General features: G+C 54.1%; 1 protein-coding gene across 3 annotated transcripts in view; it reads left to right on the forward strand.

The window, feature by feature from the left end:
* Positions 1 to 25,306, forward strand: part of LAMC3 (laminin subunit gamma 3) — a 68,030-nt gene that overhangs the window by 13,459 nt on the left and 29,265 nt on the right. For 2 of the 3 annotated variants that reach the window (XM_025261860.3, XM_025261862.3), the window contains exons 2-11: positions 3,910 to 4,214; positions 8,328 to 8,458; positions 12,369 to 12,535; positions 14,626 to 14,814; positions 14,895 to 15,012; positions 16,264 to 16,362; positions 19,424 to 19,560; positions 22,099 to 22,212; positions 23,462 to 23,651; positions 23,826 to 23,944. In XM_025261860.3, coding sequence (XP_025117645.3) covers positions 3,910 to 4,214; positions 8,328 to 8,458; positions 12,369 to 12,535; positions 14,626 to 14,814; positions 14,895 to 15,012; positions 16,264 to 16,362; positions 19,424 to 19,560; positions 22,099 to 22,212; positions 23,462 to 23,651; positions 23,826 to 23,944 — 1,569 coding nt within the window. The remainder of the gene's footprint in view (positions 1 to 3,909; positions 4,215 to 8,327; positions 8,459 to 12,368; positions 12,536 to 14,625; positions 14,815 to 14,894; positions 15,013 to 16,263; positions 16,363 to 19,423; positions 19,561 to 22,098; positions 22,213 to 23,461; positions 23,652 to 23,825; positions 23,945 to 25,306) is intronic. The other variant, XM_044926454.2, reaches the window with a different exon arrangement.

A 25,306-nucleotide genomic window follows, 5' to 3' on the forward strand; every position in this document is an offset into this window, starting at 1 on the left:
CAGTGGTCATGTATGGATGTGAGAGTTGGACTGTGAAGAACGCTGAGTGCCAAAGAATTGATGCTTTTGAACTGTGGTGTTGGAGAAGACTCTTGAGAGTCCCTTGGACTGCAAGGAGATACAACCAGTCCATCCTAAAGATCAGTCCTGGGTGTTCATTAGAAGGACTGATGTTGAAGGTGAAACTCCAATACTTTGGCCACCTGATGCGAAAAGCTGACTCACTGGAAAAGGCCCTGATGCTGGGAGAGATTGAGGGCAGGAGGAGAAAGGGACGACAGAGGATGAGATGGTTGGATGACATCACCGACTCAATGAACATGGGTTTGGGTAGACTCTGAGAGTTAGTGATGGACAGGGAGGCCTGGCATGCTGTGGTCCATGGGGTTGCAAAGAGTTGGACACGACTGAGCGACTGAACTGAACTGAACTGAACTGAAACTGTCCCCATTAAACACTCTCGCCCCCTTTGCTCACCGTTCTACTTTCTGTCTCTATAAATTCAACTACTCTAGGGCTCCCTTCAGCAGTACATATACTGAATTCAATTACTCTAGGGACCTCATATAAGTGGAATCACCTAGTATTTGTCCTTTGATGACTGGCTTAATTTGCTTCGCATAACGTCCTTGGTGGTCATCCAGGTTGTAGCACGTGTTAGAATTCCCTGCTTTTTAAGTCTGCATACTATTTCATTGTGGGATGAGCCACGTTTTGTTTCTTCATCATCCGTCCATGATCACCTGTGTTGCTTCTACCTCTTGGCTATCGTGAACACTGCTACTGTGAAGATATGTGTCCAAATGTTTCCTCAAGACCCTACATGATTCTCTGGAGCATATCCTCGGTCGTGGAATTGCTGGATCATATGGTAATTTTATTTTTAATTTCTTGAGGAACCACCAAGCTGTTTTTCATAGCAAGTGCATCATTTTACACTCCTACTAACAGTGCATAAAGCTTCCAACTTTTCCACGTCCTCGCCAACGCTTGGTATTGTTATCTGCTTTAAAAAAATAATAATAATAATAGCCATCCTAGGCCCTTCTCTGGTGGTCCACTGATTGGGATTCCATGCTCCCAATACGGGGGGCCAGGGTTCAATCCATGGTCAGGGAAATGTATCCTGCATGCTGCAACTGAAGATCTCACATACTGCAACTAAGAGCTGGGGCAACCAAATAAATTTTAAAAATAGAATAAAATAATAGCCATCCTAATGGATGTGAGGACCAATTTTTAAAATATATAAGGCAAATTTATGGAAACATAATTTACCATACAATGCACCCAATTCAAGCACACAATTCGGTGCTTTTTAGTATTATTCACAGAGTTGTATACGCGTCACCACACTCCATTTTTGAACATTGTCATCGCCTCCAAAGAAACCCTATACCCATTAGCAATCATCTCCCCCCACGTATTCTCCCACCCTCGAAACCCTGAAAACGACTAATCTACTTTCCATTTTTCTGACCGTGCCAATTTGGGACATTTAATATAGGTGAAATCATACTGTATGTAGTCCGTGGAATTAACTTCTTTTTATTTTTGACTATGCTGGGTCTTTTTTGCTGCTCGGGCTTTTTCTCTCGTTGCAGGGAGGGGGCTGCTCTCTAGTTGCGGTGTTCGGGCTTCTCACTGCCGTGGCTTCTGTTCTTACGGCGCACAGGCTGGAGCGGGCTTCTAGCTGTGTGTACGGGCTTAGTTGCATGTGGGATCTTCCTGGACCAGGGATGGAACCTGTGTCTTCTGCACTGGCAGGTGGATTCTTTACCACTGAGCCACCAGGGAAGCCCAGCTTGCTTTATTTATCATATTGTTTTCAAGGCTCATCTCCACTGTAGCCTGTGTTGGCTCTTTACTCCCTTTCTCTTGCCAAATAATATTCCTTTGTGTGACATACCACATTTTACTTTTTTCATTTATCTGTCAGCGAATGTCTGAGTTGTTGCTGGTGTTTGGATTTTATGAGTAATCCTGCTGTGAACATCCGTGTGCAGGTTTTTGTGAGGACGTGTGTTTTCATTTTGCTTGGGCACACACCTGGGAGTGAGATTGTGGAGCCACATGGTAACTTTATTTTAACCTTTTAAGAAACCCCCAGACTCTTTTCCAAAGCAGCTGCACCATTTTACACTTTTACCAGCTGTGTACGAGGCTTCCAGTTTTTCCACATCCTTGCAAACACTCCTTTTTGTCTTTTTATTATATCCATCTTAGGGGAGTGAAGTGGTATCTTGTAGTTTTGGTCTGGGTAGTCATGTTAAACATCTTCTCCTGTGCACATTGGCCATTTATATATCTTCTTTGGAGAAATGTCCATTTTTTCAGTTGGGCTGTCTGTCCTTTTTTCTTTTTTTCTTTTGGTGGAGCCACATGGCTTGCAGGATCTTAGTTCCCTGACCAGGAATAGAACCTGGGCCCCCTGCAGTGAAAGCACCAAGTCCTAATCACTGGACCCCCAGGAAAGTCCCCAATTATCCTTTTATTTTTGAGCTATAAGAATTCTTTATACATTCTAGACAAGTCCCTTAACAGATACATGCTTTGCAAATATTTTCTCCTATCCAGTGGGTTGGCTTTCCATTTTTTTCAGGTGTCTAGAAGCACAGGAGTTTTTGATGAAGTTCAGTTTGTCTGTTTTTCCTTTTGTCACGTGTGCCTTTGGTGTCCCGTCTAATAAGGCTTCACCTAACCCAGGTCACGAAGATTTACTCTTTTATTTTCTTCTAAGAGTTGTATAGATTTAGCTCTCACCTTGGGCCAAGATGTTTTAAACAGAAGACTGAAGTGACTTGTCCTCAGTGGGTAAGGAAGACTGTGGACAATGACGGAGGTAGCAGCAGCAGGGCAGGCCTCCTGGGGTATCTGAGACCGGGCAGAAAGGCCAGGGGGAAGAAGGTAGATGCAGGAAGGGGACCTTGACAAGTTCTATGCTGCTCAGTCGTGTCTGACTCTGTGCGACTCTACGGACGGCAGCCCGCCAGGCTCCTCTGTCCAGGGGGGACTCTCCAGGCAAGTATGCTGGAGTGGGTTGCCATGCCCTCCTTCAGGAGAGCTTCCCAACCCAGGGACTGAATCCATGTCTCTTAAGTCTCCTGCATTGGCAGATGGGTTCTTTGCCACTAGTGCCACCTGGGATGCAGGTTCAATCCCTGGGTCGGGAAGATCCCCTGGAGAAGGGAATGACTACCCACTCCAGTATTCTTGCCTGGAGAATCCCATGGACAGAGGAGCCTGGCAGGCTGCCGTCCAGAGCATCGAAAAGAGTCAGGCACGACTGAAGCAACTTAGCACGCACGCACGACTGTTAAATTGGGAGATAAGGCCGTGGGTCCAAGAGATGGAGACTTCTCTTGAGAAATTTGGATTGAAGAAAAGTTAGATGGAAGCAGAGGGAAGAGTGGAGTCCCGGGGGAATTGCATTAGGATTGGGGGGGCTTGAAACAGGCATGTGTCCAGACTCCAGGGGTCTGAAATCACTGGGAGGGAAGGAGGTAAAAAGGCACAGGTGGGACGTCTGGCTTTGTTGGCGTGTAGTAAAAGAAATAACTTTCTAATGGCAGAGCGGACTTCAGGATGTGGCACTATCCCATTGCTGGAGCGATTTGAAGCAGAAAGAGATGGCTGAGTCAGGGGTGTTACACTGCTGATTGCTGTGCAGGGAGGCAATTGGCCTAATTAAGGGATGGCAAATGCCTGGGAATCATGCCAGCGTTGTCCTCTCCAGTGTCCCTGACAGGCATCACTAATTGATCATGGCGTGCCCCGCACAGTGCTCCAGACAGCCTCGGACGATCCATCCAAGATAGTTTCTGCAGCCCAGCCGTTCTGTTCTCCCCGGACCAGGATTCTGACTCTCCCTTCCCTTCTGTAAAATGGGTCCATGTCTCCCCACCGCAGGGAAAGCTTACGAGATCACCTATGTACGGCTGAAGTTCCACACGAGTCGACCCGAGAGCTTTGCCATCTACAAGCGCAGCCGGGCGGGGGGCCCCTGGGAGCCCTACCAGTACTACAGCGCCTCGTGCCAAAAGACCTACGGCCGGCCTGAGGGCCTGTTCCTGCGGCCAGGCGAGGACGAGCGTGTGGCCTTCTGCACCTCTGAGTTCAGCGACATCTCCCCGCTGAGCGGGGGCAACGTGGCCTTCTCCACCCTGGAGGGCCGGCCCAGTGCCTACAACTTTGAAGAGAGCCCTGTGTTGCAGGTTAGAGGGGAGTGGGGTTGGGGGGTTGAGGGGAGGGGCTGGCCCGGACACTCAGGTCCAGGGGAGGAGGACATGGGGGCGCTTTGAGATCCCCTGGTTTTTAGATTCTGAACAACAGAAGCTTTTGTTGTGCCTAAATCTTTTGTGAATGGCTGATAATGAAAGAGATGGAAGAGGGTGCTCTGTGACAGCCACCAACTCAGTTAACCCCTTTCCCCTGGGGAAACAGAGGCTCAGAGCGGGGGAAGGGACTTTCCAGGGGCGCGTGTGGGTGGGTGGAAGGGTCCTGAGGGTCCTGACTCCTAGCTGGAGCCCCTGCCAGAGCTCCCCACTCTGGGATGGATGGCCGTGCCTGCCCTGTGTGTCTCCAAGGGCTGTGACGAGGACAAAAGGAAAACGTGAAAAGCGCCTGAGTTTAGACTCGTGGAGTCGTGGTTTCCGTGCTATCAGGCGGAGCTATCCGACAGGACTTCTCGCAGTGACAGAAGAAAATGATCCCAAGCTGCACGGTGCGCTGGGGGTTGCCACGAACCACCTGTGTCTGTAAGAACACGTGAAATGTGACTAGCCCGACTGAGGGACTGAATTTTCAACTTTATTTTATTTTGATGAATTTTAATTACTAGCCCCATGGGGCTGGCTGCTGCCACCTTGGACAGTCAACAAGAAGGTCTCCAGCAGAGTGAGTGGCCTTTAAGAGATGCTTATTCACCCTTTGAAGATGAGATCGTAGAAGCTCATTGATCTTATCTCCATGGCAGAGCACTGTGGCAGTGGGTGTGCACTGGGTCCCCCTATCTCGCCCGTCTGAGTCCATTCAGGTTTCTGACCCCACCAGCGTCGGCACCGCCATGGGACAGTCAATCCACCTGTATCTGTGCCATCTTGGCAGCGGGGTCCCCTGTCTTGTTGCCCCATATGTCCTGGATGTTATCCCTGATGGAGAAACAGCCTTTGCAGAAATGAGCCCCTTGCGGCCCCCCAGGCAGAAACCAAGGTCAGAGAAAGAAACCAAGGTCAGAGACAAAGAAAGGCAAGGCCGCCCTACCCTTCTGTCCCCTCTGGGCGCCCCCAGGGTGGTGCTTCCTCTAAGGACAGGGAGTATTTGGGGTGGGGGTACCCAAGGATGTAATCAATTGTGGTGTTGGAAAAGATTCTTGAGAATCCCTTGGGCTGCAAGGAGATCCAACCAGTCCATCCTAAAGGAAATCAGTCCTGAATATTCATTGGAAGGACTGATGCTGAAGCTGAAGCTCCAGTACTTTGGCCACCTGATGCTAAGAGCCAATTTATTGAGGAAGACCCTGATGCCAGGAAAGATTGAGGGCAAGAGAAGAAGAGGGTAATAGAGGAGGAGATGGTTCGATGGTATCACCAACTCAGTGAACATGAGTTAGGGCAAATTCCTGGAGATAGTGAAGGACAGGAAACTCTGGTGTGCTGCAGTCCAGAGGCCGCAAAGAGTCAGACACAACTGAGCGACAGAACAACAGCAACGAAGGGTATGCTCGAGTGACTGCTGCGTCTTGGATCCCTCCGTCCCCCATGGAGGGGGCCACAGGCCTGGGGTAGAAGGCTGGCCCTCTGCAGGGTGCTGCCTGGGGCAGAACCACTGCTGCCTGGAGCCGAAGCCCCTGCCTCCCGCTACTTACCATTGCATTCTGGCCCCCGGCTCTGTCCAAAATCAACACGAGAGCCCACTTGCGGTTTTAACTGGGCTATATCAGAAGTTGCAGAAGCCCATTGCGTGTGTACACGGGGTCCTCAGTTTGCCCAGAAGTGACCTTCAGGAAGTGACTCGTACAATTTGTGCTAAGGGAATAAATTCCCCTTCCCTCTCCCAGCTCCCTTCCTGGTGTCTCAGGGAGAGTCTGATGCTGTTCCCATGGTCATTGTCTTCACAGACTGATAAGCAGGTCATAGGCTGCAGAGCAGATGCAGGAACCCAGAGGAGGGCCCCTGCAGGGCAAGACCTTGGCGGGTCATTGCCCTCTGGATTCCACTGATATGATGAGGGCGTTGCGGTTACATGCAGGAAGGCAGGCTACCTAGTGGCTAAAGCTGGGACCCTGAGGGTCAAACACAAATCCCAGCTCCTTATGCACCAGCCCTGCAACTTGGAAGCACAGTACTTACCTTCTTTCAACCTCAGTCTTTCGGGTCATGTTGTTCAGTCGCTAAGTTGTGTCTAACTCTGTGACCCCATGGACTGCAGCACACCAGGCTTCCCTGTCCTTCACTATCTCACTCTCTCCCAGAGTTTGCTCAAACTCATGTCCATTGAGTTGGTGATGCCATCCAACCATCTAATCCTCTGCTGCTCACTTCTCCTCCTGCCGTCAATCTTTCCCAGCATCGGGGTCTTTTCCCATGAGTCAGCGCTTTGCATCAGGTGCTTCAGCCTACTCATCTGTGAAACATGGCTCAGAATAAACCCTCCCCATGGGGTTATTGTGAGGACCTAAGGAGAAGGCGATGGCAACCCACTCCAGTACTCCTGCCTGGAAAATCCCATGGACGGAGGAGCCTGGTAGGCTGTAGTCTGTGGGGTCGCTGAGAGTCAGACACGACTGAGTGACTTCACTTTCACTTTTCACTTTCATGCATTGGAGAAGGAAATGGCAACCCACTCCAGTGTTCTTGTCTGGAGAATCCCAGGGACGGGGGAGCCTGGTGGGCTGCTGTCTATGGGGTCGCACAGAGTCGGACACGACTAAAGCAACTTAGCAGCAGCAGCAGAAAGTCATAACCACACAGTAAGTGTCAGTTATTGCACCTTCCAGCTTAGACAGCAGTGATTTGAGTTCTCTACGGGCACTGTCTCCAGACAAAGAAGACTCTTAGAGCATCAGCTGTGCTCTGCTGTGTTCCCACCCAGGCCTTGTCCCTTGCTTCTCAGCTGCTTCAGGGACCGGCAAGCAGCATCAGCAACACCTGGGCACGTGTGGAAATACAGAGTCTCAGGCCCCACCTCTGATCAGAAGCTGCTTTTTAACCAGATCCCTGAATGCACACTGACATTTGGGAAGTGATTCAGAGAATGACACCCCCGGGGGAGCTGACAAACTCCTCCGAGCACTGAGGTCCCCTCTGAAGTTTTCTGGTGCCAGAACATCTCCTCTGCTGAAGCATCCTCAGGCAGAGGTCCTGGGCTCCAGGTCACGGGCTTGAGAGTTGCCGAGCCCGAGGGGGACCGGGGAGGCCTGCTGGCCTGAGTCATGCTGGGGTGAGAAGTCAAGACTCTGCCAGGAGTTCATTTCCTGTCCTGATGGGCCTGATTGCTAAATCAGGGGCTCCTGGGCTGAATTAAAAAGGTGATTAACATTCAGCTGGAGCCACCTCTGATTGTGACAGTGGGCCGATGAAAATGTCAGCCTTCACGTGGGCTCTCCCCCCGCACGTCCCCGCCAGCTCTTCCAGGGGGAAGCCTCTCCTCCCGCCATCAGCAAGCATTTGCCACGTTGTCTGCTCCAGGCCAGGCAGAGCCTGGGGCTGGGGATGCCGCGAGGACCCGAGTCCCTGTTCTCGTGGGGCTGTGTTCTGGTGAGACACGTCACCTGGGGCAAGGGCCTTGTCTGTGGGAGGCTGCTCCTTAGCCCATGAGAAGCCTGTAAACCCAGGGCCCTGGGACGCGCCCTCCCTTGGCTGACCTCTAGAGTGGCAGTGCTGTTCTACTGGGAGGAGTCAGGGGACACGCATGACATGGTTTTAAAAGGGCTGCTCCAGCCCTTTGCCCAGCACCTCCACCACGTGGCGGACTCCATGCCCCGCTGCTGACATTGGCTCTTCCTCCTCCATCACCCTCCTGGGACCGACGTTATCCCTTGTCCCACTTCACAGATGGGGAGGACGTGGAGGTTCCGAGCTGCTTCCCCAAAGTTGCAGAGTCAGGACAGGGCTGGGCCCCCAGGTTGACATGATCCCAAAGCACAGGCTTCTTATTCCTGCAGTGCTCTCGGGGTTTGTCTGGGCTGGGCCTGTCCCTGCGTGTCAGGAGAGCCCCCACCACCACCCCCGGGCCGCAGGCTGGACCTCCCCGCAGAGCCGGGTGGGAGCGCACCCTGGAAGCAAACGCTGCTGATGGCGCCCCTTCCCCTCCGTCTTGCCCCCCAGGAGTGGGTCACCAGCACGGAGCTCCTCGTCTCCCTGGACCGACTCAACACGTTTGGGGATGACATCTTCAAGGACCCCAAGGTGCTGCAGTCCTACTACTACGCCGTGTCGGACTTCTCTGTGGGCGGCAGGTAGGTGGGGGGCAGGGCGGCGGTGGGGACGAGGGTGGCTGCCGTGGAGGGTGAAACAAGTGAAAAGGGGAAGTGTGAGTCACTCAGTCACGTCCAGCTCTTTGTGACCCCATGGACTGTAGCCCGCCAGGCTCCTCTGTCCATGGACTTCTCCAGGCAAGAATATTGGCGTGGGGAACCATTCCCTTTTCCAGGGGATCTTCCCCATCCAGGGATCCAACCCGCATCTCCTGCATTGGCAGGCGGGTTCTTTACCGTCTGAGCCACCGTGGATGCTAAAGAAGCCGTTTCTGGTGCTCTGAGTGATGGGGGGTTTGGGGAGAAGCCAGAGCCTGGTCCCCTGGGTCCAGCATTCAAGACCTTCATGACCTGGCTGCATCCTGCCTCCCGCACCCCTCCCGCTGCTTTCCCCACATGAGCCATGTTTCTGCACCACCCGTGGGACACGCCAGCCCTTTGCACCTGCAGTTCCTTCTGCCTGGCGGCCCCTCCCCCTTCCTTTCCTTCCTTTTTTTGGGCATCAGACAGGTGCACTCATTCGTTCATGCCACATTGCCCGTGTGCAGCACTGTTCCACACTCCCGTCTAATTCACCCACCCACTGTTCCACGTGCTCCAAGTAAGGCTGGTTTACAGTGGCCTTGAGCAGGCCCGGGACCCCAGACTTTCAGCTTCACTTCTTTAAGCAGCACTCACGAGCTTATAACCAATGGAGCTGATCAACCCCATTCTTCCTAAATCTTGTAAACTTGGGTACAGTAGGGTTTCCTGGGGACATTTGTATTATTGAAAAAGGCTTTGAGGCGTCTCTGCACAGGAGGAATGGTTCAGGCTGCTCCAAAGCCCCTCGGCCCAAGACCTGGAAAGGTCGCTGTGGGAGGAGCTGCTGTACGTCCATGCTTCTCACGGGGGTCGTCAGGCCCTGCTGTCGGCACGCCTGGTCCTGCCTCACATACTCCTCGAGCTTCAGTCACTGCGTGTTGTCATTTGTCTGCTTAAGCATCTCGTCTCTCCAAGAAGCAAGCGTCATCGACATCTCAGGCCTGCCTGACATGTAGGCGCCCGGTACTGGGCCCTCCAGGCACATGTGACATCTTTAATGTAAATGTTTATCAGGCTCCTTGGAATGGAGAAAAGAGACAGATGTGTTCTGGCCCCAGGCAGACAGTCATCAGATTAGACCCCAGTAACCACAAACTGATTAAAACCCAGTACCGTGAACTGTGGTGTTGGAGAAGACACTTGAGAGTCCCTTGGACAGCAAGGAGATCCAATCAGTCCATCCTAAAGGAGATCAGTCCTGAATATTCATTGGAAGGACTGATGCTGAAACTCCAATTCTTTGGCCACCTGATCTGAAGAGCTAACTCATTTGAAAAGACCATGATGCTGGGAAAGATTGAAGGTGGGAGGAGAAGGGGATGACAGAGGATGAGATGGTTGGATGGCATCACTGACTCAATGGACATGACTTTGAGTAAACTCCGGGAGTTGGTGATAGACAGGAAGGCCTGGCATGCTGCAGTCCACGGGGTCGCAAAGAGTCGGACACAACTGAACTGTACTGAACCACACCCCAGAGTAACAGGGACGGGAGACCAGGGCAAGGTGGTCAGGGGGACCACCCTGCAGATGGGGACCCCGCAGGAGGTCAGGGAGCCCCGACGAGGCTGGAGGAGGTGAGGGGCAGGCATCCCAGTGAAAGAACTAATGTGCGAGACCCAGGCTTGAGGAACGAGGTGACAACCCTGTGGCTGGAACGGGGACGCAGAGACGGCCGGAAGCAGTCAGTGGGAAGCTGCTGAAGGATTTGGCCAGGTAGCAAGAGGATCGGATTTCTAAAACACCCCAGTCTCTGACAGCATAAGCAGGGAGACGAGAGGAGAGAGAAGAAGTTGGTTGTGGAACTTCCCAGATGGTCCAGTGGCTAAGACTCTGCACTCCCAATGCAGGGGGCTCAGGTTTGATCCCTGGTGGGGGAACTGGATCCCACATGCCTCAACCAAGAGTTCATATGCCGCAGCAAAAATTCCACATGCTGCAACCAACACCAGGCGTAGCCAAATAAATAAATATAAATATTTTAAAGAAGCTGGTTGGGCAGAGAGGATGGGAGAGGTGTGGGTCTGAAAACTAGTTAGGATGGGAAGTCAGCTCAATATGGGAGTGGTGGCCCAGGGGGGTAGGGAGCAGGGGCTTCCAGAAATCAAGGGTGCTTTGAGGGGTGCAGAGAGATGGGGGTGTCTGCGAAGGGAGCACGAGTCCACTTCCCGCACTCAGGGCATCTGCACCCCTCAGAGGCGGAGGCTCGGGAGTGAAGGGGAAATGCGGGAGTGTCTGTGAGGACCCCTCTGCCCCTTCTCCCCCGACTCCGACTCCCACACTTGACTCAAGTCAAACCTCCCCAGGGCAGGGCCGCTCCGAGGATGGTGGATGGTGGTGAGCCGCAGTGCCTGCTGTTAGGGGGCTTCAGGACAGAGAACATCTGGGTCCCAGCTGCCAGAGCCAGACCACCCTCAGGCCAGCAGCTGGCTAGGGACAGTGGCCCAGCAGCCTATGTCCCTCAGTGGCCCACAGGAACTTCAGTCCTTCCCTTGAGATTGGAGGGCTTCATGGAGGAGGCAGTGTTTGCAGCATCCCATTGGGGTCGAGAGCAGTCCCTTGTCCTGAGATGGGTGACCGCTGTCTCCTGAGGCTGCCTGGTGCCCGCCTCACCTGCCAGAAGTGCTGGGCATTACCTGCCTACCCTGAGCTCCCAGAGAGGAGCCAATGCTCCGCTGGCAGTGGTTGGAGAGTCTTCAGCGCCCACTTAGGATGGAGCATGAAACGTACCTTATGGGGAGACAACAAGTGGCCACAGAGGAGTGTCCAGGAGCTCGGGGTCGGCGTGGAGTAGGAGAGAATGGGGTTCAGATTCTAGCTCTGCCACATAGCATCTGTCACGTCATGACCTGAGCCTCAGTTTCCTCTCCTGTGAAATGGGGATAGTTATAGTCCCTTCCACAGTGGTAGTGAGACTCCAGACAGATGACGTGAGCTGATTGCTCAGTTGGGGGCTGAGACAGAGAAGTCTGGGAGCCAGGAGCCATGGTCATCGTTTGAGCGGCCCAGTCTGGCCACTGGGGTTGGGGTGACGGTCCCACAGGGTCAGGTTCAGCGGAGCAGGCTGTGTGATCCCCCGGGCACCTTTGTTCCTGCCTGATTCCACCTGTGTGACCCTGGGGGAGGGTGGGCGGGGCAGGCCCGGTTCTGCCCTTACAGGCACAGCCTCACCGGAGCCTTGAGATGAGTTGGGGGCTGTCCTACGTGTGGGGCAGTCTCCTTCTCGTCCCTTTAGACACAAAGGAGTGGGCATGGGGTGGCCTCCCTGGCTGCCCCTGCCTCCACCCACTGCCCTGAGAGCTGGCCCACCCCCTCTCTACCCAGGAGACCGAGACGACTTCTTCCCCTGGGTGTAGCACCCTGAGTGTGGGGTCCTAATGGGCTTGTGAAGACGTGGTGGGTTTATACGTGTGCAGAGCTCAGAACAGCCCGCTGCAGTCGCCTCTGTTCCTGTTGCCCTGAGCCCAGAATAGGTGTGGAAGAAAGGTCGAGTGGTAAAGAACCCACCTGCCAAGGAGACATAAGAGATGTGGATTCAATCCCTGGGTCGCGAAGATCCCCTGGAGAAGGGCATGGCAACCCACTCCAGCATTCTTGCCTGGAGAATCCCATGGACAGAGGAGCCTGATTACGGCCCATCGGGTCACAAAGAGTTGGACACGACTGAAGCGACTTGGCATGCAAAGCTCTGCTGCTGAGCGGTAGAGTCGGGGCTCCCCTGAAGGCCAGGGCTACCTGCTGATTAACCCTTCCTCTGCTGGCGCTTCCCCCAGTTTGCAGACACCCTGCCCCCACGTTCTTCTCCCAGGTGCAAGTGCAGCGGGCACGCCAGTGAGTGTGGCCCAGATGAGGAGGGCCGGCTGGCCTGTCGATGCCAGCACAACACCACGGGCACGGACTGTGAGCGCTGCCTGCCCTTCTTCCAGGACCGCCCGTGGGCCCGGGGCACGGCCGAGGCTGCCAACGAGTGTCTACGTGAGTGTCCCGGAACTTTGGGGGCCAGAGGCAGGGGGGTTGCAGGCTTGGGAAACCAAGCCCCCAGCCCTGCTTCTGGGTGGGCTGGCAGCAGCTTGGGGCTGTCACCCCCACATAGGGACCAGGAGGAGCTGAGGGAGAGCTGGACGGGGCGTTTGATCCTCAGCCCTCCCCCCACACACAGAGCCCCAGACCCAGTCTTCCCAGTCGAGGCATGCATGGCGGGAGGGCTGAAAAGGACCCCCAACTTGTTCCTTTGTTTTCACGGCTCCAACCGCAGCTGCTAATCAAAGCCAGGCCACCCCGGGCCCTGGGAGGGTGCTGACCTGCCCACCCAGCCTCTCCTGCAGGCCCCCAGGCAGCCCTGGGATGCCCAACCCGTGTGATGTGGCCGGGGCTGCCTAACCTCAGAGACGCACACTGCAGAGGCTGGTGGCGCTTTACCTTCCCCGCTGGGGGCTCTTCCCTGCCTGGCGTGCCCCCTCTAGCCTCACTGTATCCCCAAGCCCTGCCTGCCTCCCCCTCCCCCGACAGTCATCTGACTTGCTCGGGGCTCCCAAGTGTAGCTGGCCGTCGCTGGGCACCAGACCCCGCCTGGTTCCGCGCTGATGGGAGGCACGTCTTCCCACGCATGCGCTCCTGATGGCTCGGCCTCTGGACCCACTGTGCTCTTGGGCCTGGGCTGCTGACACGGAGACCCAGGGGGGAGGGAGGGGACAGTCTGTTCCACGGAACAGGATGCTGTCTGCAGGAGCTTCCCAGGGCCACCGTGGCCCTAATGAGTTCCTTCTGCCCTCGCTGGCCTGCCTCCACCAGGAAGTCCTCCTGGAGCCAAGGAAGCTGGCTGGCTCACCATTCCCAGTCTGGGGCTGACTCCATGGTGGGGACACCAAAGGCTGTGTCCTCACCCCTGAGGTCACATCTCTGTCCTCCCAGCCTGGAAGCTGGGCTGTATGCCTGACCCCTCTCACCCACCAAGTCCAGGCAACCCTGAGCCCCCATTTTGATCACATTCACGCCCCTCCAACCCAGCTGACTGTGTCCTTGTGCACAGCCAATACTGGTCCAGCCAGTCACCCCTCCTCTGAGCGGCTAAGACCCCACCTCCCCGCTCTCTCAACCCCCTCACCCCATCCCCTGCTTGCACCACTTTCAAATGCAAATGCAATTGCAGTCATCCACATCCTTGCTCCAAGGTGAAGTCCAGTGACCCTGATTGCCCAGCCTCCTGGATCAAGCCCTGGCTGACCTCTTGACCTCATAGCTGTCCCTGCACCCCTCTCCCTCCCATCACACTGCACAATGACACGTCGCCCCCCACCCCAACCCTGGGTGAAGCCTGCTCCTCTGTCTGTGTCACAAAGGGCCTCTCGCCTCCCCCTGGGACTCTCCTTCCCTTCCTCCTCCTTTGCCCTCCCACTTCCCTCCTGCTCTTCCTCCAGGAAGGCTGGAGCCTCCCTGCTTCTCCCGTCACAGCCCCACCCCTGCAGGATGTTCACCTGCTTGCTGCATCTGTCCTCTGTCAAACAGTGCGACCGTGTGTGCAGGAACTGGGCTCCTACCGTTCACGGGTCCACCCCACGCTGGGCTCACCATGGGAGCCAAGATGGAGCTGATCCGTGATACATACTGTTTTTTGAAAAAATGTGTTAATGAGTGAATGAAAGGTGACTTGTATTTTTCATGCCTCTGAGTGTCCTCATGGTCACTGGGGATCAGATTCACACACCATTACGGCTTGGAGGGTCCACAGGGGGAGCCAGGCTGCTGCTTTAGAAGGTAACCTGGCTGTGATCCATGACCAGGTGACTGTTTGTCCTGGCTTGCCTGGGAGGGTCCTGTGTTGGGTGTATTTTATTAACAGTGCCTCTCTTCTTCTTCTTGAGAGTGTCCTATTTTGGAAGATCAACCACCTGGTCTCCAAATCCTTGATCAAGCCGGGCCTGAACTCCATCCTTGACCTTCCTCCTTCATCCTTGACCTTCCTCCAGCTGCCTGCTCACTCACCAAGGAGGCTGATCGGCACCTGCTCCCCTCCTACCACGTGCCACAGCCTTACACTCACACCCTCCCCTGCCTCCTGCCCACAGCTTGCAACTGCAGCGGCCACTCTGAGGAGTGCACCTTTGACCGGGAGCTCTTCCGCAGCTCAGGCCACGGTGGCCGCTGCCTGCACTGCCGTGCCCACACAGCTGGGCCACACTGCGAGCGCTGCCAGGAGAACTTCTATCGCTGGAGCCCGCGGACGCCCTGCCAGCCCTGCGACTGCCACCCAGCAGGTGAGTGAGCCGCCCCGCCCCACCCCCCCAACCTCGCCCACCACCACGGGCTCCTGCTGCCCTGTGCCCTTTCTCCCCAGGCTCCCTGCGCCTCCAGTGCGATGACTTGGGCACCTGCGTCTGCAAGCCCACGGTGACAGGCTGGAAGTGTGACCGCTGCCTGCCTGGATTCCACTCGCTCAGTGAGGGCGGCTGCAGGTGAGGGTGGTGGGGGTGGTAGGTGGAAATGGTCCAGCAAGGGCACATGGCAGTGAACTTGGGCTGAGTGACGGGAAGCAAGTGGGGGTTCCTGAGCCCCTCAGAAGGCAGAGTTGATGGGCATTTGGATAGATGGATAGAAGGTGGTACCAGGGAGCAGAAGAGGAAGCAGAGATGAAGGCTGACCCCCGAGGTTCTGCTTTGGGCATCTTGGCAAAGGGAAGCCATTCATAGCAAGGGGGACACAACTCAGAGACGCTGAGTCTGCAGTGCTCGGGGTGGGGAGGGGCACTGATGTGGACAGAGACAGGCAGGGGCTGCTGGGGTCTGGACCTTAGAAGAGGGATCTAACACATCTGCTATCACTTGATTGAGAAAATACACAGTGACCCAGAAAATGAAGCCGTTATAAATTCAAAAGCACTTTTAAATGAATTTGGTTTTGGTTAATTTCAGCAGTCTTCTTGTATATTTGAAAGGCAGTGGAAATGGCATTGGGAAGGTAGGGGAGGCTCAGATCTCTCATAGAATACCCAGCAGTTCCAGCATAACACTTGCCATTGGGTGGGGACCGGGATGCTTCTCCAGGGTCTCTCTGGCCTCTGGACCTTTGCATATGCCACTTCTATGACCCCAGAGCATTCTCCCCTCACTCAACACCCACTGCCACCTCTCCCTGGCCTGTGTCTGAACAAAGTCCTACTCATTCTTTAGTTGTCAACCAAGGTACAATCCCCCAACTTCATCCCCACTCCAGGCATCTCACTGGTGCGGCCATGGACTCGTGTATGTTCTCTCTCCGTAGCTTGTATCAAAGTCCAGCATCTACCTGTTTGCCTGTCCATCCTCCCTGGACTCTAGGCTCTGTGAGGACATTCATCTTGTCAGATAGATGGGTAGACAGATGGGTGGATGAGAGAACAGGTGCATGGGTGGGTGATGGATAGAAGGATGAATATGTGGATCAGTGGATGGAAGGATGCACAGATGGAGGAGTGAGTGGATGAATGAAGAGACAGGCGGGTGGATGGACAGGCGGGTGGGAGGGGGCAGATGGTTAGCTATTCAGGTGAGTGAATAGGTCACTTCCTTTGCTCAGAGGAAACCAGGGGGCAGGCTCTTGGGTCAGCCTGCCTCCTGTTCCTCTTGTGCATCAGGAAGGATAGAGAGATTCCTTCCAATGAGGATGGGCTATTCCCACTCTGGAGCTCTCTCGTTGGACACCCTCCTCTTGTCCTGTCTCTTTGGCAGACCCTGTACCTGCAATCCTGCGGGCAGCCTAGGCACCTGTGATCCCCACAGTGGGCGCTGCCCCTGCAAAGAGAACGTGGAAGGCAGCCTGTGTGACAGGTGGGTGAACCGACCCAATAATGAGCCTGCTGGCAGTGACCTCAGTGGTGGTGGGAGGAGCACAGGGCATGGTCCTCCCAGACTTGGGCAACCTCACCACCTGGCTCTCTGCTTAGAGCACAGCGAATCTGACACCCAGGAAATCATCTAAAGACTTTATGACACTGCTTATCCTGTGACACACCACCACTGATAGTTCATAAGCTGTGAAAATACATCTTCTTGAAAAGAAAGAGCTAGAAAGGATAGGAGAGATCATCTAATCCAGGGATAGCAACCACATCTTACTGGTACCACAATCCTCCCATCTCCGGCCCAGGGCAGACATCACTAATGGAGCACTACCACAACCCTCCCATCTCCCACCCAGCACAGACATCACTAATGGAGTGCCACTACAACCCTCCCATCCCACACCCAGGGCAGACATCACTAATGGAGCACTACTACAACCCTCCCATCTCCCACCCAGCACAGACATCACTAATGGAGCACCACCACAACCCTCCCATCCTACACCCAGGGCAGACATCACTAATGGAGTGCCACTACAACCCTCCCATCTCCCACCCAGCACAGACATCATTAATGGAGCACTACTATAACCCTCCCATCTCCCACCCAGCACAGACATCATTAATGGAGCACTACTATAACCCTCCCATCCCACACCCAGGGCAGACATCACTAATGGACCACAGCAATCTTTACCACAAGCTCTACTGTAACCTTAGAATCCTTCTCTATGCCCTGCTGCAAGAAGCTCCAACCAATTGAGCTGAGACTCAAGCTTGTTTGCCATCTTTGCCATCCTGTTGTGGTAAAAATGGAGCCTCTAAAGCTCAATGAGGCAGAAGGGCTTTTCCCTAAACTTCCTGCTTCAGGTGTCCCGGGGTCTCCTAGCCCCAGCAGTGGGGTGGCAGACAAATGTTGGTTTATATTCTTGGGCATACTTGTCTCCTCTTCCTGGCTTCGTCTCTGACCTCTGAAACCTTTGCAGCCAGCATGGGGCGTGCCAGGGCCTCTTTGATCCTCTGGCCACAGACTATATGGGAGAGCCTGGCCCAGCGGTACACTGTGGGCTCCACCGTTGCCAGATCATGTTGGGCCTCTCCTGGGTCAGGAAGACGCCCAGCCTTGACTCTCACCTTGGCCAGCCCCAGGCCTCTTCCTCACCTTGTCTGCGTGTGGCTTGTGGGTCCTGGAGGGGGAGGTGGACACCCTCCTGGGTCTTCCTCCCGTAAGACCTCTCAAGCTGAAGAGACAGAGTGGAGTTGGGGGGCTAGATCCCACTAACTCTATTCCACTGCCTCGACCTTGAGGAGGTTCGCCTCTCAGCCTCACTTTACCCATCTGTGAAATGGGAGGACTGGGTGACAGGTTTGTTGGAGCAGCCCAGCATTGAGGTAATTGGCAGATTCTCATGAATCAGATTCCTCCACCTGGGTTGGTCTGAATGGGGTTTCTGGGCAACCCCCCCAACATCGTGCAAACCAGGAATCTGCATTTGTATAAGGCATCTGCAGGGCTCATTGGGAAAATGGCTGATTCTGAGGCTGGGGTTGAGAAAATATAAGATGAGCCTGAAGCATTTTGTAGAAAGCAGAGACGTGCTTAAAAACAAAACCAGACAAAAACAAACCCCCAAAAGCCCCAAACCAGGACGGGGGCCTGTGTCAAAAGGACATGAGCGCCAACCTGGAAGAGTTCCCAAAGCTGAAACAAAATAAATAATAACAATAATGGATTATAACCCAAGAATAAAATAAATATCCGTGAGTCCACACTGACATAAATAGATGCCTGAATAAATAAATACACGGGGACAAATCCTCCTTGCAGAAATATTCCACAGAGGAATTAGAAATGGAGAAGAAATGAGGGGAATACAGAATCACAGTTAGAATATCAGAGTAACAGTCGCTGTAGGCCAGAGCTGCTGATAAATGCTGACATTCGTGGGCAGAATTGAAGGAGAAACAGGATATATGCATAACCCTCAAACATCTCCCTCAAAAAATTTACCAATGACTGGGACTTCGCTGAAGATCCAGTGGTTAAGACTTGGAGTTTCCACAATACGGGGCATGGGTTGGACCCCTGGTTGGGGAACTAAGATCCCTCATACCCTGTGCCCCGCCCAGAAATTTCCTACCCACTCTAGTGATTTCACCATAGGCCCACAAATCTTTGATTATTTCCCCCTCCTAGAGATGGAGCTTAACTCCCTTCCTCTTGAGTCTGGCATGGATTTAGTGGCTTGCTTTTGACAACTAAAATATGGCAGTTTTGCAGTGGAGGAACCTGGTGGCCAGCGCCTTAACCAAGCGGTGAAGGTTAACATCCCCAGTAATGTCATACATGACCGGTGACATCATACATGATCAGGACATCACACGGGTAGCAGTTACCCCAGTAAGATGTGACAAGAAGGGCACTTTCTCCCCCCCAAACCCTTGGCCCCAGTCAGATTATGAAAAACCTCAAATAAACCCAAATGGAGGCATGCTACAAAGTATTTAACCAGTACCGTCAAAAGTATCAAAGAAAGACCTACAAGCTATTACAGATGAGAGATTAAAGATTCAGTGAAATACAACACCATGCCCTGGATCAGATCCTGAAGCAGAAAACAGGCATTTGTGGGAAAGGGGGAGAAATCCTAATAATGTGTGCTGCTGCTGCTGCTAAGTCGATTCAGTCGTGTCCGACTCTGTGCGACCCCATAGACGGCAGCCCACTAGGCTTCCCGGGCTCTGGGATTCTCCAGGCAAGAACACTGGAGTGGGTTGCCATTTCCTTCTCCAATGTTCAGTAAATAACATTAATCAGTGTTAAATTCTTGGTTTTGATAAGCGCACCCTGGTAAGGTCAGACGTTACAATTAGGAAAAGCTGGGTAAAGATGCCATGGGAATTGTGTCTGTCATGTTTGCAACCCTTCTCTAAATTTGAAATTAAAGAAAATTCCCCGGTGACTCCGGGCTGCAGTTGGTCTAGCTGGGCTCCCTGAACGTAGCCAGTTCACAGGCCCCCGGGGGCGTGTCCTGCCTCCCTTGCAGATGTCGTCCGGGCGCGTTTAACCTGCAGCCCCACAACCCCGCCGGCTGCAGCAGCTGCTTCTGCTATGGCCACTCCAAGGTGTGTGCGGCCGCTGCCCAGTTCCGGGAGCACCACATCCTCTCCGACTTCCGCCAGGGTAAGAAGTGGTCCCCGCAGCCGCCTCCGAGGGCTCTGCTCCCAGCCCAGGTGGAATGGGCAGGCCTGCTTTGGGGACATCCAGTGATGAGGGTGGGTGGAAAGGAGGGGCAGACTCAGGCCCCAGCCCCGGTGCCTCCCACAGGCCTGCACAGTGGCCATGCCCCTCTGTGCCCTTCTGCACCCCCAGCACCTTCCTGCACCCCGGCTCCCTTCCAGTCCTTGCCTACTCCCTCAGTCTCTAGTAGGAGCAGGGGAGGGGAAGGGTATATGGCAGCCTTTGGAGCCTGAGGGGGATTTTCATTTCCTCCTCGGACCCCTTGGCATATCCTAGCGCTGGGGATCCAGGCTTGGTCCCCTGGCCTCCATTTATTGAGCACTTGCTGTATGCTTGACACCCTGCTGAGCTCGTTACGTGCATAGAACCTGAGGGATTCCCTGGCGGGTAGATACTCTCATTCCCATTTTACAGATGGGGCAACCGAGACCCAGAAAAGGGAGGTGACATAGCTTAGCTGTTGGCACCCCAGGTTCATCAGCTCCTGAGTTTTGCCCTTCATGGCCGTGCACGGCCCTCTTTGTGAGTCCAGGATCCAGGGTCCCCAATTCCAGGTGGCTCTTTACAGCAGAAAAGCAGTGGCGCTCTGAACTCTGGCAAACATCATAAGCTGAGTGGGTTCCAGCCATGCCCCACTGAACCTCCTCCCCCAACCCCACCTCCAGCATCTCCAGGGAGAGAGAGCCTCAGGGCCAGTTCTGGGGCGCCCCAGATGCAGGGGGGCAGTGCGCCCTCTGCTGGACTGAGAGGGGCTTGGAATGGGGACAGCCCTGTGGTCACCTGGCCCAGAGTCAAGGATGTCAGCATCAGACGAGACTTGTTTTAAAAATCTTAGGAGAGCATCAGACGAGACTTGTTTTAAAAATCTTAGGAGAGCATCGTGATCTGTTCTCACTTGGCCCTGGCTTTGGCGATTCAGCCTCAGCATCCCATGTGATCTCACAAACACCCTCAGCCAGCAGTTCTCAAACTTCTGGATCTCTGGATCCCTTTATGCTCTTGAAAATCAGAGAAAATCTCAAAGTCCTTTTGTTTATGTGGGTTGTGTTTTCTGTATTAAACATTAGAACAGTGATTTTAAAGTATCTGTGCATCAATTCATTTACAAATGACCATAGAAAACTTATAACAAAAAAATAACTTCCGCCTGTGAAAAATAACTTTTTAAAAGACAAAAGCCTGGGGACATCCCTGGTGGTCCAGCAGGTAGAACTCTGCACTTCCACTGCAGAGGCTGAAGGTGCGATCCGCGGTTGGGAAACTGAGATTCCATATGCCATCGTGGTGTGGCCAAAAAGTTAAAAAAAAAAAAAGACAAAAACCTTTGAGAAGAGTGGTGCTACTCATTTTACATTTGTGCACATCTCTAAGCTCTGGCTTAATAGAAGTTAGCTGATTCTTACCACGGCTTCTGCCATTTAATCTGTTGTGATATCACACATTTTGTAGCTCCTGGAAAGTTCTCAGCGTGAGAAAGAGAATGAAAAATGCAAATGACATTTTAATGTTTCTAAAAAGATCATTTGACCTCATGGACTCCCCTGAAAGAGCCTTAGGGATCTCCCAGGGTGTTCAGACAAACTTTGAGAACTGCTGCTGGGGCCATAAATACTTCATTGCCCCCATTTTGCATATGAGAACCTGGCCTCAGAGAGGTTAAGTAACTTGCCCAGGGTCACACAGCAAGCAAGGGGGCAGAACCTAGCCTAGCACCGAGCCTAGCACCGAGGAGCTCCGGACTTCCCCTTTCTGACCTCTTTCCCTTTCTTCTTCCCTCCCTCCTCACCCCTTGGGAGCCCCAGGTTTCCACCCCATTCTCCAGCTGTCTTCTGGAGAGTCTCCCCTGGAGGCAACTTGCTCTGTGCCTGACTGCTTGGTGAACTGCTGGGGTCGGGGGAGGGAAGTGGACCGAACTGGGACTGGGTTCCCACCCCCACCTGGCCACTTCCTAACCAGGGAGCCTCCTTGGGTGCAGTGAGGTTCGTGGCACACACACTTGGAAGGACAGGGGCGGTGAGGTCACAGGCAAGGGAATTCTCTGAAAACCAGAAAACCAGATCAAGCCCGGTCTCGATAGAGACGGCCCACTGTGGGGTTCTGGGGCCATGTCCTCGCATGTGCTCAAAGTCCGTTGATGGGGCAGGGCGGGCTCAGAGGTCAGCCATGACCTTGCCCCAACAGAGGTGACTCCCTGAAGCTTCTAGCTTCTCCCAGGGCCCCATCCCATCCCACGATCCCACCCTGATCTGGGCTGGGGCTCCAAGCTGCCTAGGTCTGGGCACAGAGCGAGGTCCCGGCCGGCTCCCACCCCCACCTGGCCTGTCTCTAGAGCAGTCTCTCCCTGTCTGGGTCCTGTTGTTTCAGGTGGCACTCATGCCTCTGGGGGTCATCCTTGGGACCCAGGGAAGGGTGTGAAGTGGGAGGGGGCAGAGGTCACCCTCCAAGGCCTCATGGAGGGGCGTGTGTGTGTTTGATGTCCAGGAGCCGAGGGCTGGCGGACCGGAAGCGTGGGGGACCCAGGACATCCTGCACGATGGAGCCCAGGGGGGCTCCTCCTGGACCCAGAGGACGAGGAGGCGGAGCTCACAGCACCAGGTACCCGGCACAGGCAGGGGCGGGGCTGCCCATGTACTTGCCCTGTGACCGCTGTCACAAAGCCCCACCAACCCAGTGGCTAAAAATGTGTTCCCTTAGTGTTCTGGAGGTCAGAAGCGTGAAATGAACTTGCTGGGCTGAAATCAAAGTGTGTTCTAGCTGTGTTCCCTCTAGAGCTTCTGGGAGAGAGTCCCTTCCCTGGCCTTTTCCAGCTTCTCAAGGTGGCCCGCACCCCTCTGCTCATGGTCCCTTCCACTCTGAGGGCAGAGGCCTGAAGGAAGGAATGATGGGGTGTCTACTGGTCCCCTTTCCTTCTGAGTCCTGATTTTCCGCTTAAGTGAAAGTGAAAGTCACTCCGTCGTGTCTGACTCTGCGATCCCATGGACTATATTTAAGCGCTTGACTAACACAGAGAAACGACAGTCCGAAGGCTAGGTGAGGGCCCCTGGTCCTTGGTGTATCTGCTTTTTTTTGGCTAGAAGCAAGTTCTGATTCCCATGGAAAATGTGGCCTGTGGGGCCATCAGCCCCCCAGCTTAGTCACACATGTAGCTCTCTTACCTGGGACTTGCAGGAGCCTCACTGAACTCCCACATATGCGGGTCCCTGAGGACTCTGAGCTCATGGGGCGTCTGGCATCATGAGTGCTACATGAACGGGCAGACAGGTGCCACCAGAAATACGGTATCTCCACCACCAGGCATACTGAAGCTCCTCTGCTCCCACATGGACTCTGTTGTCCCATGGCACGTCACTTCCAAAAGCCAAGTTTCAAGACAAAAGTCTTAAGAATGTCAAGATAGGATAACCAACAAGGACCTGCTATATAGCACATGGCACTCTGCTCAATGTTATGTGGCAGCCTGGATGGGAGGGGAGTTTGGGGGAAAATGGATACATGTATGTGTATGGTTGAGTCCCTTTGCTGTCCCCGCTGAAACTATCACAACATTGTTAATCGGCTACACTCCAATATAAAATAAGTTTAACAAAAAAAATGAGTGTCAAGATAGTGGCAGCAGAGCATTAAACTGGGTGTGGGACCCCGGAGATTGGCAGGGTCACATGCCCTTGAAGCCAGCTCTGGCTGTGGAGATGTGGGCAGGCCACCCTCAGGATCTTCTATGCAGGGTCCCTTTGAGTTTGTAGTTTTATCTTTTGAGAGTTTAATTGCCAATAAAATCAATATAGACATTAAAAATCCAGCTAATTAAGTGAAGACTATCAAAGCCTTCGTCTCTTATCTTCAGAGAAGTTTCTGGGAGATCAGCGATTCAGCTACGGGCAGCCCCTCACACTGACCTTCCGGGTCCCCCGCGGCTCCTCACTCTCCACGCAGCTGAGGCTGGAAGGGGCAGGCCTGGCCCTGACTCTGCGGCATTCCGGCTCACCCCGCACCCCGGACTCCGGGCAGGCGGGGGAGGTACGGCTGAAGTTCCTGTAAGTGTCCTGCCATGTCCTGAGTGATGGGGTCGGGTGGTCGGGGTGGGTCCTGAGATCCAGGCACATCCATTCCCCTGCAGTCTGGGGGCTCCTGCCAGGGGGTTCTTGGCACCACCGGCCCCTCTCACAACCCCAGGCCTCAGGATCTGCTTTGACCCCTCCCCGGGCCAGGCTGCAGGAGACCTCCGAGGACGTGGACCCTCCGCTGTCCACCTTCCACTTCCAGCGGGTGCTCGCCAACCTGACTGCTCTGCGCATCTGGACCAGCGGCCACAGCACCAGCTCTTCCGGTCAGTAATGACCAGGACACTCCCCAGCCCCCAAACCAGCGAGGCCCCCGGTGGCTCTTTCATCATAGCCTTATGGAGTCTTCACAGCCAGAGGTTATCGTCCGCACTTTAGCACAAAGGGGTCTGAGGCTCAGAGAGGTCAAGACACTTGCCCAAGGTCGTATAACCAGTAAGGGCAGCAGGAGTGGATGCTGAGGACAGAGGCAGGGGCTGGACAGGTGAGGAGGCTGAGAATGGACAGCTCTAAGGGACACAAAGAAACCAAGAACCAGACGTGGCCACACCAGGGTGGAATCCACCACTGCCAGGAGGCTGGACCCTGCAGGGCTCTTCAACGATGCTGACCACAGGGTCCAGGCCGGGATTCCCCAAGGGGTCAGCTCCCCCTGCTGGTCGTTAGAGGTGTTGCACCTAGAAAAAGCCTGGTTTCCAAAACCTCTCGAAGAAGGCAATGGCACCCCACTCCAGTACTCTTGCCTGAAAAATCCCATGGACGGAGGAGCCTGGTGGGCTGCAGTCCATGGGGTCGTGAAGAGTCGGACACGACTGAGTGACTTCACTTTCACTTTTCACTTTCATGCATTGGAGAAGGAAATGGCAACCCAGTCCAGTGTTCTTGCCTGGAGAATCCCAGGGACAGGGGAACCTGGTGGGCTGCCGTCTATGGGGTTGCACAGAGTCGGACACGACTGAAGCGACTTAGCAGCAGCAGCAGCCAAAACCTCTCAACCAGCCTGCTGAGTCATCACAGCTTCAAGCCTACTTTCTCACCACCTCTCATCCTGGTCACTGGGTGATCGCCTTGGTGGTCCTCTCCCTGTCCCTGGTTCCTCTCTCTTTCCTAATGTACTTTCTCTCCTCCTCCCCCACCCCGTGCCTATATGTGCCTAGACCAGGCATCCTCCGTATCCATTTTTAGAACAGATCTGTGGCTCAATGATAAAGGATCCACCTGCCAATGCAGGAGATGCAGGTTCAATCCCTGGGTCAGGAAGATCCCCTGGAGGAAGAAATGACAGCCCACTCCAGTATTCTTGCCTGGAGAATCCCATGGATGGAGGAGCCTGGAGGGCTACAGTCCATGGGGCCACAAAGAGTCAGACATGACTGAGTAGCTGAGCACACAAATGTGCACCCCTTTACTATCTGGAAATTCCCAGATATTATAACCTACCTAGACACAATTTTTGAAAACCAATATAATATGACGCTTTACCGTCTGAGCCACCAGGGAAGTCCCTTGCTAACTGTAATACACAATAAATAAAAAAAAAGTGAATGATATTTAAAAATAACCATATGGGGACTTCCCAGGTAGTCCAGTGGCTAAGACTTCATGTTCCCAACACAGGGGACCCGGGT

The sequence above is a fragment of the Bubalus bubalis genome, chromosome 12 (assembly GCF_019923935.1).
Source record: "Bubalus bubalis isolate 160015118507 breed Murrah chromosome 12, NDDB_SH_1, whole genome shotgun sequence".
Classification (NCBI taxonomy): domain Eukaryota; kingdom Metazoa; phylum Chordata; class Mammalia; order Artiodactyla; family Bovidae; genus Bubalus; species Bubalus bubalis.